Genomic DNA, 16284 nt, shown 5'->3' with positions numbered 1-16284 from the left:
ATAAATAACCTCCAACAATTAAAAGCTGTTGTGTACAAGAGAAATTAAGACTTGAGAAGTATATTCAGGGTTCTATTTAAAAAAAAAAACCTTGCTTTACAGTGACCTATTGCAATAAGTATACTGACATTTTTTAATTTAAAAACATTGATTCTGAGTAAGGTAGTGACAGGTATGGTTACTTGTAGGATTTCATCACAAAGCTGTTTCTAGCAATCAGGAGTCCAGCTAATTTATAAAGAATTACCTTTGTTGGTGCCTATCAAATGCCTATAATTAGAAGGAGATTACATCTGTGAATTTCCTAATGTGTAGTTGATTGCAGTGTCAACATAACTGTCATACAGCAAACTTAACATTTCCACAGTGCTTTTGATTTCATTAGTCATATCTGTTATGTCAGACTTGCTTATTTTTTTTTGTTTAGAGCTATGTGAAACTAAATAATTTCTTCTTTGGTGGGAATATATAAAACTGCTAGTAATTTAACTAGGCAAGAGACTGTCCTTAGCGCTGCTTAGTCCATATAGATATGCAAAAATATGCAGTACTGTTTAAGCATATTATCCAAGCACGTCTGCATGCAATTCAGCATTTAAACATTCATAGTTAAATTTATAACCTCATGAAATTATGACCTTTTTTATTTGAAAATAGGCACAACATTAAGATCTGTATCTGAATTTGTTTCAGAATTAAAGTTTCCCCTCAACCCCGATCACCTACCCAGTGCCGCTTCAGAATAGGTATGAGGCCCTGGACCTAGAGGGTCAGCCAGATGACAGAGAGGAAAATGATCTGCCCAGTGGGCCTCCCAATTACACTTCTTCATCAGACAGATCACCACCTCTAACATTAAAAAGAGAAGAGGGGAAGTCATAGTGGGTGACTCCCTTCTGAGGGGAACAGAGGGCCCCATATGTTGACTGGACCCATTGCACAGGGAGGTCTGTTGCCTCTCTGGGGCCTGGATGTGGGATATCACTGAGAGACTCCCTGGGCTGATTCAGCCCTGTGATAATTACCCACCCACTGCTGACACTCCAGGCTGGCAGTGATGAGATTGAAGAGAAGAGTGTCAGGACAATTAAAAGGGACTTTAGGGCACCTGGTCATGAGGTTGATAGGGCAGGAGCACAGGTAGTGTTCTGCTCAGTCCCTTTAGTGGCAGGGGAAAACAATGAAAGGAATAGGAGAGCCCACATTATCAGCAAGTGGCTCAAGGGTTGGTGTCATCAGCAGAATTTGGGGTTCTTTGATCGTGGGGCAACTTTTTCAGCACCTGGCCTGCTGGAACCAGATGGGCTCCATCTCTCTGTTAAGGGCAGAAGGATTTTAGCACATGGCCTGGCAGAACTCATTGAGAGGACTTTTTTCCTCTCCCAACCTAATTTGCAAATGCTTTACTGCCAATTTTGTTATATAGCCCCTGGAAAAATTTTGTAGTATGAGTCACTGTGATATGGGATATAATTTATTGATTGAATATGATAAATAGAATTAAATATTGGCTAAATAAGATAGATAATGAAAATGTTAGTTTAAACCAGATACATTATTTCTGGGTTTTCACTGGATTTATGGCTTTGTTTCATGACTAGTTACTGCCTCTCAAGTTGGCCAAGTCATTGAGCAGAGTGTGTCCTTTGTGTGTTGTGGAATAGATGAAATGTCCATCAAAACAAGAACATTTGGGCTTAAAATAATGATGACGATATTCTGTTGCATTGGTACCTCTTTAGTAGCATACAGTTGTTCATTACATCATTTATTTCCTTTAATATATTTGCTTTCTTTTTCCCAAACTTTATTTCTTTTTATATCTTCTTCATAATTATTGAAATAAAATGCAAGAGCTTTTTAATAAAGCAGTTTATTTTTGATAAAAGCTTTGATTTTGGGTTTTCTTTCCCTCAGTGATTTAAATTCAGTGGTTTTCTTTTCAGTTGGATTATAAATATCCAATAATTTGGTTAATATTTCTGTACTTGAAAAGGGGTTTGTGCCATTGTTTTCTTTAGCACTATCATTCTGTTAATGAGGAAAATAATACATGGATTAGTAGATTTGTAAATTCTTTATTTCAGGCCAGAAGTTAAATTTGAATACTTTAGTCTTACATCCTGCAGAATGAATACATGCAAAGAACCTCACCCAGAGATTTTGGGTATAGTCATAACTTAGGTTTGAGCTACAGTCTATCTCTTCTAAAGATGCAGAGTCTTCATTTAAAGGCTTCCAGATACTGTTACTGGACACTGTATTCCTAAAAAAAAAGGGCCTCAAATGAAGGTTACATTCTTTCCCCTATGAGAGAGCATAGTTTATGTCCTGTTCAGATAAGTTTCTCTTTTGTTCACCTCAGTTAACATACACATAGAATTACATTTGCCTGTGTATTGTTATTGTCAGTAGTATTTTGGCAGCTATGAACATGATTGTGTATTGCACAAAAATAATATTTAGCTTAAACTGTTCGAGATAAAGAAAGTATTAGTTGTTTTTAAAAAATGTTTGTATTTGAGAAATAGTTTTGAAGTTCATAAAGGAAAAAAGTCTCGAAATATGACCTGCTTTCCATAAAAAAAAAAAAAATTAAAACAATAATATTCAGATGTGTCATTTTGCGTGTTTCCTTTTGACAAATGCTGATATGCAGAAGATGTTTGCACCAATTAGTGGGAAGGAAAAATCCATTAATTTTATTCACAATAAATTATGTAATGAAACATTTCCTCCTTTCACACCTTGACTACAGGTAAAATAAACTCTTAAAAACTTCGAGAGCAAAGTGTCCTGGGTTCAGCTAGGGTAGAGTTAATTTCTTCTCAGTAGCTGTTACAGTGCTGTGTTTTGGATTGGGAATGAGAATGGTGTTGATAACACACTGCTGCTTTGGGGTATTGCTCAGTTGTGTTTATCCCAAGGACTTTTTCCATGTCTCATGCTCCGCCAGTGAGGAGGTACACAAAATAAAGTGGGAGGGAGCATAGCCAGGACTCATCAAAGGGGTATTCCACACCACAGAACGTCATGCCCAGTATATAAATTGGGGGGAGTTGACTGGAACTGGGTGGCTGATCTGGGTTTGGGAAGGGTCTGGTATTAGTCTTTTATTGTCATTATCATTTGCCATTATTCACTTGCTAAACTGTTCTTATCTCAGTCTACAAATTTTACTTTGATTCTCTTTCCCATTCCACCAGGGTGGAGGGGGAGAGGGAGGGTTGAGTGAGTATCTGCGTGATACTTAGTTTCCAGCTGGTCTTAAACCCCAGGAGGCTTCAGGTGCACAAAAGTCAGCAGTGAGCTGAAGTCTGCCTTATGACTGCCCTCTCGTGTATATTCTTCATAGTGCAGCCTTTCAGTGCGTGAAAACATGAAGATTCTAAAGTACAATACTAATTACTACATTTTTTACAACTCCAGTTAGGATAAGATTCTTTATTGTTGGGTTTTTTTCTATGAATGTGTCGTGGTTTAAAACCAATAACTAAGAAAATTACTTATTTTTTGCTGTGAGATATGGATTAGAATAAGGGCAAAACAGGCATAAAACTTAAAAGGAATAAAGAAAGTTTATTGACAAACAATAAGAATAAGAACACCAGAATAAACTTCTAGAAAAACCTTTTCATCCCTTATCTATTTACTATTCTCTCGTTCACATGACAACAGAGACAAAAACTTTGGAACTTTGGTGGTTAAAACAGTCCCAATTCTTGCTACAGTCTTTTCACCTGTCTTTGTAGAGAAACAGAAGTTTCTTCCTGTTAATTTATGGAGTTTCTCACAAGAAAACTATTTTTGTTATAGTTTTCCATTGCCCTGATATCAGCTGCCCAGAGCTGCTGTTATCAGAGCCCACCCCTCCCATTTTCACATCACTCTGAGATGTGTATGGGTCATGAGTCGAGGGATAGTATTTTTAAGGATGAGTATTCAAAGGAAAAAAAAAAAAGTCTTCTTCATCTGCTACTGTGAGCTTCACTAGACAGCAGTTTTCTCATTGCCTTTCAAGGCTTCAAATCTCTCAGCACTTCACTATACCATAATCACTCAAGTTTACACTTTGAATACTTTATTCCTCCCTGCATACTTATCATGAATTAAAGGAGTTTTTTTCCAGGACTTCATTGTCCATCTCCATAGTTTAACAGAAAGACATTTCAGCTAAATTAAAGCATCTTCTTAATTCTCTACCTTTCTTGAAGTTTCTTTTCTTTCTTGTCACTGGTAGTTTATAAAGTCTCTTTTCATGCTGATCATTCTCCTTTTCTCTCCCTGGATAAAAAAGTTAATCCGCAAGTCTCATCTGGGTAATGAAAGAGTTAAAATCTTGCCCAGGCTGTTGTAGGTAGTTCTGTGGCCTCGGCTGGTGCAGGAACTGGAGCCGTCTGTGATGGAGAGTTCTTCATGGCTGCTCTAGAGAGTGTGGTCACTGTCTCTGCTTGCTGCAGGCCCAGAGCCCCTCTCCTTCTTCACTCGGCAGTTTCTGGTGAATTCTATCACGGCAAAACCTGCAGCCAAGCCAGGAACCGGCCCGGCCCGGACAGGGCTCGGGACAAGCCCCCCGCAGGCCCCATCTCCCAGCCGGGAGATGCAGCAGGCCCAGCCCGGCCCCCGCCCGGCCGCATGGCCGGGCAGAGAGCGAGAGGCCGGACCTCTGCTACCTTTCACCGCCAGGAAACAAAGAGAACTCCAAGAGTTCTGGTTTTACACTTTAAGGTAGGGTTCACAAGTTGATCCTACTTTTCAATGGCCTAAACTGCTGTCAATTCTTGGAAATGACTGATAATTGGTCAGGAGGAAGAACTCCCATCAGCCATCAGCACTTCTAACTTCCCCTCTTTCCTCAGCTTTGCTTTAAAGGTAAAGCTACCCCATGACAGAATGCTTTTACTACTTAATTTTATACTCAGTTGCTGTGAATACAGTTGTGTTCATTTATGTAAACTCTAAACCCCATATATATTTTAGAGTATACAATGTGCATTTCTGATCTTTAGAATAGAAAGTGAACATTATAATCTGTTTTTTGAAAGAGCTGAATTGCATGCAAACATTTTGTAAAGGTCTGGGAATGAAAGCAAATGTAAGTTCTTCCAGAACTGCACACATCCAAGAGTGTAAATGTTTCATTTGTTTATTCACTTACTAGGACATCCCTGGGTCATAGTAACTGAATAGGAAAAGAGTCTAAAATATGTAAAAGCAGACAGGTACAGATACAGTCACTACTGTTGTGACAAAAAGGGATAAACACCTGCAGAGAGGGAAGGAGGAAGGTTAAAGAATGTGGATATAAAACTGATAACATATGAAGGTGAATGTAAAATTGCAGCAAGTTGAAAGTGAGTCTGGAAATTTGAGCAGGAAAATATGTGGTGAAGAGCTTTCAGCCTTATTGGCTCTCTTAAGTAGCATCTAATAGGTGGTAATTAAGATAGGTCCTTAATTTTTTTTACATGGCTTTGATCCTGTTGGTCAGCTGACTTTCTTTTCTGCAGGTATTACTGTGTTTTTCCCGAGATACATCAGTATTGGAGCACTTTACTTACAGTAGTGCAACCCCACCCAAATCATACATACAAGGTAAAAAGAGTTGTTTTTAAAAAGATCATGTGGATTTTTGTTGATTGATGCACTAATACAGTATGTGAATTTGCTTTGTGTTCATTACACCTAGTAGACTACACTTTAAAGAATGTCAATAAAAATTACTTCTGCACTGGTTCTATTATGACAGTTTAGAAGCTGATCACAGATTACAATGTTGTTCTTTTACTCCAGTTTTCTGTGTATTATTCTGCAGTGTTTTACCAGAAGGAATGGAGCACAATTATGACAATATGATAAAATAATGACAATATCTGTCTTCATCAGAGCTAAACATTTAAATAGATAATATTGTCCTCTGCAACTTCAATAAATTTCGCAACTGGAAGTTGTTGTAGAATGTTGTCTCTGCAAAGCTGTGAGTTTTGCAAATGTTTATAGCCAGGAGAAGAACATGTTGCTAAAGAACTGGGGCTCTGTTCAAAAGGGTGGGAGAGTACAGCTTTACCAAGCATATTTAGCACTGATTTTTTAAAAAAGGCATGGCATTTTCAGAGTATTAGCTTATCTTTGGATGTTCTTTGACTTGAGGTCTCATTATTTTTCTTAACAAACTTCAGATTTCTTGATTCAGTCCACTTGCCTTCTCTGACTGCTTCTCATGCCATTCTTCTGGATGTTTCCATGTGTCTTAGAACCTCATCTGCCTTGATTTTTCCTAGAGGTTCCTAATTTTGCCTTCCTTCTTGAGTCATTCAGTAATCCAATCAGTATTTTTCCCCATGTACCTTCATCTTCTACATTCCTGTTTATTTCCTTGTTCCTGGTGCCTGTGTATTTAGCCAAATATGATATCTAAGTACTTTGTTTGTTCAGGACTTAAGCTGACAGTTTTCATCTTGCTGCTTCTTATGTCGCTATAACTAATGTTTGTTTTCTAATTTTTTAATTCCTTTTTTATTGCTTTTTTTTACTGTCTTCCACTGAATTACAGAGTTTTCTTTACCTTCTTCAAATAAGCAAAGGGCTCACCTGAGAGCAGAACAGCAGTGGGATCCCAGGTCTCACTTCAGACACAGAGCCATGGCAGCCCAGAAACACAGCTATGGAGAACATCCTGCACATTCCTAGACAAATCTGGGAAATGATGTTGCTGATACCTAAATCTGTGCAGTGTAAATCCAAAAGGCTTGTATGTCCTATTTTTAGATGATTTTCCAAGAGATGTGCTTTATGCTAAAAATACTCATCCTCCTAAATTATAATTCCTGGCTGTGCAACAAGCAAACTATTGAAGGGAAAAGGAGAAAATAATTTTTAGTTTAATGAACCAACTCATTTGTATAATTGGAAAATACTGTGTTTTGTTTTCGTGGGGTAGTAGGCAGGAGTTTTGCAGGTTAATTTTTATTTTATTTTAGTCAGTTCATGCTATAGGAAAATATCAAGGTCCAGATTCCAGTGAACCTGACAAAAGTTCCATATGCTAAATTCTATTGTGAAAAGAAAATAGAGTACACTGAATATTTTATAAATGTTGATGTAATTAATTAAATTTTTAGTTGAATGTTCTCATTTTAGAATTAAATAATTGCAAGTTTTAATTAGTTGTAATTATGTTCAATAAAACCTTTATATTTCTAAATAATTTGTTAAATTTTATTAATGGATTTTTGATTATTAGTTTATGTAGTTAAAATATGGTTTAATAATATAATGTGTTTTTTTGCAGGGAAGATAAAAAAATTATATGATCGGTGTATATGATCAGTGATTTTCTTAACTTAATTAAGTCTTTTGCATCCAGTGGATTACTTAAATGTTTGTTTGCTATATCAGAACATCCATCTTCCTCTGTTGCAGATCTAATGAAGCTTTGAATATTTTTTTATCTGTGGTTGTATCTGTTTAAAGTCCTTTCCTGTCCCTAGGTCAGTCTGCCCCTATTTCCTCCTCGACCTCCAGTCTTCAAGGCCCGCAGCAATCACCTTTAGAAGCTCCTAAGACACACCCAAATAGAATCTCAAGGGAACAGCATTGCTGGAATTTTCCTCCTCTTTTTTGTTGTTTGTCATCCTTCTGTATTGGTGCTGCATTTCAGTTTTATATCTGACATTGTACCTGTCCCATTGCATTGCTTGCTACACTTTAGACAATGTCAAATGGTCAATAATGTAATCATTTATCATTTCTGTAATTGTTAACTTAAAATCTGCTTTTTAATTTAAATTATTTCAATCTTTATGACATTTTCTTTGTGGTTTGATGGTTCACAGGAAAACTTGGAATGGAAGAATATGCTGTTTTCTATCCTCCAAATGGTATGAATTGTACTATTGCCTCCTCTAGTGGTAGTTTGGAAATATTTTTTTTCTCAAATACCTGATATTTTCTTTTTCTGTTATAAGTTGTGTTTTGCTGTTACTCTGTGAAATTCATTAATTTAAAGGAGTAAACTGCATGGAAGCTACTCCAAACCCACATTCAGCCTGGTGTTAGTGATCACAAACTGAGTTTGTCTATGTTTGTGGGAAGGAGAATGAAAACAACTTGTGGTGGAGCAGCTTGTATTCAGTCTTAAATCAGCACTTAGAGGATTTAAATGATAAATGCTGAAACTGGCTGACCTCTCAGCTTTTCAGTACTTAAGAAACCACACCCTAGAGTCTTCTCCTTTCAAAATGTGTGTTGACACAACAGATCTATGTAATTCTAATACCATTGCTGTTGTTTTAACTTCAGTTATTGTTTTTTTCAGCTCTTATCTTGACCATTTCAATCCTTTATTGAATCCTTTCCTTCCATTTGTCTTTCAAGTTCAAGCTCTTTCCTCTTGCTTTCAAGGCTTTCTGTCACAAATCTCAAATCTGTGTCTCTGGCCTTGTCTTTTATGTCTTCTGTACTTTAGTGGAGTCAGTTGCAGTACATACTTTTGTTTCACTTTTCCCATGTTTGCCTTTGCAATTCTTGCAGCTCTGTAGCCATGAAGCATTGTTCTTATGCTCTTTTGCTAAAGCAGCCATCTTTCACCAGTCTTATATAAAATCTAGTGAATGGGAGCTAAGATCAGCTGGGAAGGAGGAGCAAGCTGTTATGCTACAAAGGCCAAGTACTGTGAATGTTCTAGCTGAGTACTGCATGAATTACAAGGTCTTGGCCTCCTTTTTTTCCTACTCCATTCTTGTCAGTGCATAACATTTATGGGTTGTCATTTATGTGAAATTAGGTTCTGATTTCAGCAAAGCTTCTGTGTAACAACTTCATGGAAATTTTCTGAGCTTTACTTGGCTTTCTAGGATCTGTAGTTTATGTTTAAGCATTTTGGTTTACGGACATAGGTGATACTGTACTTACGTATGTACAGGATGGAGATGCAGTAACAAGGAAATACTTTATTCCTGATGTAGGCAGAATACAATTTGATAATGTGAGGGGGAATAATATTTTTGCATGCATAAAGAGGATTATTAAAGAACAAAAAAAGAAATATTTTTGTTTTGCAGGTGTAATTCCTTTTCATGGCTTTTCTATGTATGGTAAGTGTGAGTCTCGTAAGCTAAAACCTCAGAACTACTCCTCATATTGTAGTTTAAAGCTGTATATACTTTTTTACAACTTCTAAACTTTTTTTTATGTGCTTTTATGGGTTTTATTGTGTATGAAGGTGTTAAATATATTTTTAAAATTTCAGGCTGTTTTATTTACTTATATTACAGCTTATTCCCATGTGAGAATTCCTTCTTTGAGAGCTAATAGCTGAGCTAAGCTATGCATCTTAATGGATATGAGTAGAGGGATAAAATTTTGAAGTGCTCTTTCCTTCTGTTTCACTTCTGGGTAGACCAAGTTACCCATGAAAAAAGTTCTTGAAAATAAGAATAATGTGAAAGGCCTGTTGTTCTCTAAGTTTACCTACAAGAGGTGTTAAAAGAGCATTACATAATATAATGGTTGCTAATTTACTGCACAGAGAAAAGCACAAATATCAACAAGATTTTTAGGAAAAAAAAGCAGAAAATTCTCCTTAGGTTACAGACTTACTGCAGCTATTACAGATGTGAGATAAGATGTTTTGGCTTTTCAACTTTTTCTTTTGGTTTATAAAAACCGAAGCATCAGAGGGCAAGCAGATTTTAAGATTATACTTAAAATGCTATGTTTTGCTATTAATAAAGTTTAATGATCATACACAATTATTAAAATAATTGAATTGAAATATGAAATGCAAATTTGAACCTGAGTAGGGAATCTAAAGTCTTTGGAGTAATGAGCACTTAAGTTAAAAACTCTCCCTTAGGGACTCACTTAGAGGCGTTCACTTGTTCTATGTGAACTGCTTTTCAAAATGTTTGGATTTGCCTCTGCCCTTGAGAGCAGTGTCTCCCAACCTCGGGTGTGAATTTTCCTCCCTCCCTCCTGTACTTGCTCTTTGCACAGGCTCAGAATATGCTGGCTTTGAGAAGGAGGAAGGGTGAAAAGCAGGGCAGCAGAAACATGGTGATGTAGCTCAAGGCTGTGGGTGCAGTGGCTGGGACCAAGCAGAGCATCCTCTATATTCCATGTTGTGCTGCTATATGAGGAAGTGTCTGGGTCCTTATGAAAATCTTATACCCTTTTTCCTGTTTGCATGCATACACTGTCAGGGTGCCAGCTGGCAGAGGCTGTTCTCTTACCCTCCTGGCCCTTACGTACATGTGCACAGTGACAAGTTTTTCACCTCCATCTTCAAGCATTAAAAACATGAACACAGATAACAACCTTTCCTTTTCTTACCCCTACTGAAATACATGTTTCTGTGAACATCTCACTCTACCTTAGCACCCCACTTCTCATACACAGACACCATTTTTGTTATTAAGCCACCTTCTCTGATATTTAGATATGAAAATAAATTCAAATGTGCATATACCCATATATATATACACAAGTACATAAATCTCTGTGTGTATGTGTACAGATAAATATATCCATTATCCCTAGCTTAGTGTAAATAAAATGGAGGAGAAAGTAAATGCAGAGATTGAAACTATGAGTATGTTAAAATGAATGCACCTGTAAAATGAAGCAGTTGTCATGATGACTGGACAGATCAAAAGGCTGTTCACAAAAAGGTATGAGAACTGTCTGTGAGAATGCATTGAGTGAATAGACTATCAGTCTCAAGGAATGATGGTTATGTTTGAGCACATACATATAACAGATTTATCTATATGCTAGACTTTAACGAAACAAGCAAAGTTTCAGAGCTACTGTTTTCCAAATGTAATCAATTATTATTTTGAATCAGGTGTACTAGAAGGCTTCTGAACAGTAAACTACCAAATGTCCATGGTTTACAGATCCTGTAAGGAATAAACATGTCTCTATGCATTTGTCATACTTAGTGATGTTATTGTGGCAACCAAAAGCTGTTCTTTTAATATTTTCATTTTCAAGATACCTGTCTTCAAGCAGTTTTACAATAGGGCATCAGTGTGGAGATGGTCAGTGGCCCCATGGCACACTCAAAGTTACAGACTTGAATGAAAGACTTGCACTGTTTGCATTTCCTGACACCCCAGGGGTGCTCTCCTTTTGGCATATTTGTTACGGTTCAGAGGCCAGCACTGTAGTATGCAGGTTCTAATTGGTTTAGCTTCTTGAAATATGTAGGGATATCTAGATATTCCCTTTCTTGACTCTTTTCATTAAGTGACAGATTGTGATTTAATACTTTTTACTTGGTTTAGTACTGTTTTTATAAATTGTGGTACTATTAATTACTTGGCTTTTCCTCATACTTCATGCGCTTAATCATTGAACTCTTTAGCAGTTTACAGTGTTGAGTCAATTATAATTCTTTTATCCTTTCAGTTGCTCCACTTTGTTTTCTGTACCATGAACCTTCCAAATTGTATCAGATATTCCGTGAGATGTATGTGCGTTTTTTCTTCAGACTCCATTCCATCTCTTCTCATCCCTCTGTAAGTTCATTAGGAATTAAATCCACTCACTTGATATCCTGTTTGCTACAGAATAATAATATTGTTATTAGCATGGTTTTCTATGTGATTGAAATGTATCCTTTTAAATATAATAAAATATTTCAGGCAAGCTTGGGAAAATTATTAGGTAATTCCAGTCTGGATGATGTTGTTTTCTATGTTAGTGTTAGTTTTTGCTATCATGTACCTTATTAAAATAGTAAGTTCTCATTTTATGAGGGTATGGGGTCTTTTATAAGTCAAGTTTTTTAATCTAGTAGATTTCTCAGTTCTAAATATAGGTACTAAAATATATGTATGGAGATACTGTTTCAGTGATACTGAGTTAGTGTCTGTTTCTTTAACTGAAGTATCTTCGTATGACAACACATGCTTTTTAGTACTACTAGATGAGTTTAAATAATTTGTGACAAAGCTGGATCAGCTGTCTTGAATGTACAAGAGTTGTAAAAATTGGCTTGTCTTCTATTTGTGAACAATAAAACAGAGTAAATGTTTCTTTTTTCCTTCATAACATGCTAAAGAGTTATATTGCTTTTTGAAAGTATTTCCTGGTTGAAAGAAAATCCTTTCCTTGGTATACCATTTCAACACTATGTATTGTGCTTTCCATCTTTAATAGCAGAGAAAACCAAACTCATCAGAGAGATACTTTTTCTCACATCCATTTTTTTTTAGTGCAACTGAGGTCTGTTTCATCAAAGTGGAAATATTTCATGTAGGTTACACTATAATAACCCATTAAGTACTTCAACCCTTACATACAAACACCATAAGTAACTCAGACTTCAAAGGGATTATCAGAACATATTATGGCTAATACATACACAGAATTGCAGGAGCAAGGCTTTAGTGACTGAAGGTATTAAAATTGCTTGTGCCTTTCTCACCTGAGTTGAATATTGTATCATTAATAGTGTTTTATTGCTTTCATGCAATAAATTTCATGCAGTTGCAAATCTATGCACACTTACACGCTGATACTGTTTTCTCAGATGTGACAGGATGTTAGTATTCACAATATGATCTTGTTCCTTTAGGGTATTGTGTCATTGTGTTTGCTTTTTGAGACTCTTCTACAAACCCATCTGCCCCAGCTCTTCTATCATCTCCGAGAAATTGGAGCTCAGCCGTAAGTGCTTCTTTCTAACTTGTTACAAATGCTGCACATTTGTTGTTCTGAAAATGCTTTTTTTTAGTATTTTAATTTAAGATCTGTGAGAAATTACAAAAAATTATGACCATCAGTGTGCCATTTTTCCTTGATAGTCAGATGGAGTGCTTTGTCTAACATGTATCTGTGCTTTGTGCATTTCTTCAGTATGCTCTCTGAAAGAGAGAGAATTGCTGTGTGAGAAATGCTCTATGCTGCATTATTTAGTTAAGTTTCAGTAATTTATGTTTGATCTGATGGAACTAAGTGATGTATTTCCTAGGGACAGAAGACACAGAGATGTGTTAGTTGCAGCAGAAGGTACTGGAAGAGGCAAGAGAGCAAGAGTCATTCAGTAGTGAACTCATGGCGCCAGGCACAACAGAACCTGAAAACCTTTTTGTCTTAATTGGCATCCATCTTAATAGTTTAATAGCAGAAAGGATGAAACATTGAAGGTGACAATAGCTGAGGATCACTCCAATGTGATTGTTTGATCAGAAGGATCATGAGAATGATATTAGTACTTTATCAAATGAGATGCTATGGTGGCTGTTGAAAATTAAAATATTGATTATTACTGCAGCAAGAGAAAATTCTTATTCTTCCCAGAAGAGAAATGCAGAAGGATAATGAAATATTTTTAATTTATAGACAATCTGATCATTATGGGAGGCCAAAATATGATAACTTGTTTGTCACTTGTTTGCAGGCTACGAATTTCATTTAAATGGATGGTACGAGCATTTTCTGGTTACTTAGCTACAGACCAGCTCTTGCTTCTGTGGGACAGAATCCTGGGATACAATTCTCTAGAAATTCTTGCTGGTAATAGAATTTTTTTTACAAAACATGTGAAGTTTGTGTGAATGTAAGGCAAATACTTGTTAGCTTTAATATATTTTGTGATGAGAGTAAAATAGTTGCTCTTTGAATGCAGATGGCAGGTTACATACATGTCAAAGCATATATCATCTAGAAAAATGGAATTGCAAGAGTACTGCATCTTTAATAAAAAATATGTCAGGTAATTTTTTTTGTATGGAAATACTCAAAAAATGCTAAGTGCTCTCTCTAATCAGAACATGGGATGTTCTCCCAGCTCCAGTGGTAGTGGAAAATAAATTCATCACCTTTCACAAAATACAAGATTCATGTTATTTATGGCAACTACTCTACAGTACTTAAAGCAACTTAGAGTCCCCCTGATTTTGCTGGATTTTTTCCTTTGAAGTAGCATCTTTTAAGACACTTTGGAAGTTTTGTAGCTAAATAATGTCCTCATATTTAGGAAGGTTTCAGGTGGAGGTTTTAAAGAAAACATGTATCTTCAGTTGAGTCAGTTTTTAAATACAAAGTAGGTGAGTGGAAGAGAAGAGGTTTTGGTTCCATTTGTACATATAAGACAGCTTGTCCCTTTTAATTAAAAGCTAGTCATCTTAAACTCAGACTTTCCTGAAGGAATGTTGTGTTTTTCTTGTCTGAGAGAGTAGTCAAAGAAACTCAAACACAGCCACCTGTTGTATATTATTCTTCAGAATCAAAATAATTAAACTAAGTGAAAAATGGCATTTTATATCAAGATTATTTCTAACCACTGCTTATCATGTCAGAAACTTAAATATTGGACATTTTCTTTCAGTCCTGGCAGCTGCTGTATTTGCTTTCCGAGCAGTCAACCTGATGGAAGTGACATCACTGGCTGCAGCTGAAGTAAGGATAAGTTTCACTTAGAGGAGATTGAAATAGTTTCTGATACTTTGCCAATAAGGGTAACTTAAGCTTCACATGGCACATGGTGCATAGTGCAAATCTTTCTGTCTAAATTCTTACCTTAGATAAAAAATAAGGAAATTGTGAACATGCAATACATAATGCTGCTTTTCTGGAGTAAAAGGAAGTAAAGCATATTTGCTATAAAAATGCAGTGTTATAAAATTATTTTGTGCAGTTTCTTTTTAATATATAATCCCTGTTAGTGGGATATATTGTTTTTGAAATATTGCAGAGGTTTGTACCCTTTTCCTCAGAACATTTTAGTTGCTTCTCTTCTACAAATGACAAAAATGTTACAAGATTAATTTGTCAATGTGAATCTGAAATTTCACTGTGTATACTGCCATAGGAAATGAAGTAAATGAAGTTATTACCATGAAGATTATTATTGCTTATTTCTAGTAACCTGTTAAATTTTTCTTTTTTTAAAAAAAAAAAAATACAGTGATGGATTTTTTCCTGATTTTGAGAGTTTGTGATCGCTTTCTTTGGCTTTTTTTAAAACATACTTTCATGAGAAGACATTGATTATTTGAGGCATTACGTTGGACTTACTTCACAAATACTAGCCAAGCCACAGGATAAGGATTCTTAATTCCCAATTATTTTTAGAAGCAAGTTGAAATGTTAGACTCCTTATTCACCCATGATGCCACGTATATTTGAAGTAAGGCTAAAGTCTAAAATAAAGTTACTTGGGTACTGTACATTGGGTAAACGTGTTTTTTCTTTGAAATGTTAGAATGAAAAATTATGCAATATGGTACTAACATAAACCAGTATAATTTGTTTCTAGCCATGTCCAGGTCTGACTATTGGCTGTATATTTAGTATTTGAATCTTTTCCTGACTTCTTAACTTGCTTTAAGGAAATTTGATTCAAATGTCAAGTTTAACAAGCCTTTTTAATTTTCATCCTAGGCTGTACTTGCTGACCTATCAACCCTAAAAGTTATGCCTCTTCTTCAAATCTTCTTGTTTGCTACTGTCACTTGATCCGCTTCAACAATACTGGTACCACATTCCAGTCTTTCTGGAGAACCTAAGCATCAACTATGCAATGTCTGCATAAAACCAAAATTAAACTCCATGTATAAAATCAATTTAGAAATAATTACCTTAATATTTTCTAACAGGAAAAAATAACTTTGCACACGATTGTGTGAAGTGCATGCTAATGAATTTTACTGTAATAGCAATGGTTATTACTTGTACATTGAGAATGACTACTTGTGCAAGTAAATAATATGAATCACTGTCTAAAATGCATGTAATATTAAATAAATGTAATTAATGATCTGAGTTTTGTGATGTTATTTTCAGAGTTGTAAAAGCTCTTATTCTTTTAATATGAAATTACTTTTTCTGGCTCACACCTTAGAGGATATCATCTCCAATACTGTCAAGTGAAAAAATAAAGATACTTTTACTTGCAAGATTATTTTTTCTAGTTTTCTAAAGAAAAGATGGGATCATACTTCAGTTTTGCTATCTCTATTTTATTTATTCTTTTCACAGAAATTTTCTCCATGTTGTTTCTCATGTTAACTGCTCCTGTTTATTCTTTTCATACACACAGATGTAGTCACCCATTCCCCATTCATCTTTGGTTAGGTGTAGAGCTACCTCAGTTGTCTGCTGAACTCCTCCCCAGAGTCCCATCAAAAACATAGATGGGACTGCACAGAAGGCCTGAGTATAGCTTCCTTCAGAACTTGTTGGAGCCAGTCTTTGCATGAGACGTAATATTGCCCTGACAATGATGCCAAGAGTCCTTTTGCTGTGCCCCACACCCTCTCTGGGAGAGCAATG

At 35.8% G+C, this 16284-nt stretch overlaps 1 protein-coding gene across 2 annotated transcripts in view; it reads left to right on the top strand.

The window, feature by feature from the left end:
- TBC1D19 (TBC1 domain family member 19) overlaps nt 1-15774 on the top strand; it is a 48211-nt gene extending 32437 nt beyond the window's left edge. For both annotated transcript variants that reach the window (XM_015625443.3, XM_033513747.1), the window contains exons 14-21: nt 5511-5595; nt 7836-7880; nt 9063-9095; nt 11413-11522; nt 12584-12675; nt 13409-13524; nt 14339-14409; nt 15394-15774. In XM_015625443.3, the coding sequence (XP_015480929.1) occupies nt 5511-5595; nt 7836-7880; nt 9063-9095; nt 11413-11522; nt 12584-12675; nt 13409-13524; nt 14339-14409; nt 15394-15468 (627 nt within the window). In that variant the 3' untranslated portion in view covers nt 15469-15774. The remainder of the gene's footprint in view (nt 1-5510; nt 5596-7835; nt 7881-9062; nt 9096-11412; nt 11523-12583; nt 12676-13408; nt 13525-14338; nt 14410-15393) is intronic.
- Nucleotides 15775-16284: the final 510 nt, after the last annotated feature.

Source organism: Parus major, chromosome 4, assembly GCF_001522545.3.
Source record: "Parus major isolate Abel chromosome 4, Parus_major1.1, whole genome shotgun sequence".
Classification (NCBI taxonomy): Eukaryota; Metazoa; Chordata; class Aves; order Passeriformes; family Paridae; genus Parus; species Parus major.
The sequence above is the reverse complement of the archived record's forward strand: the minus strand, read 5'-3'. Positions and strand labels throughout refer to the sequence as shown.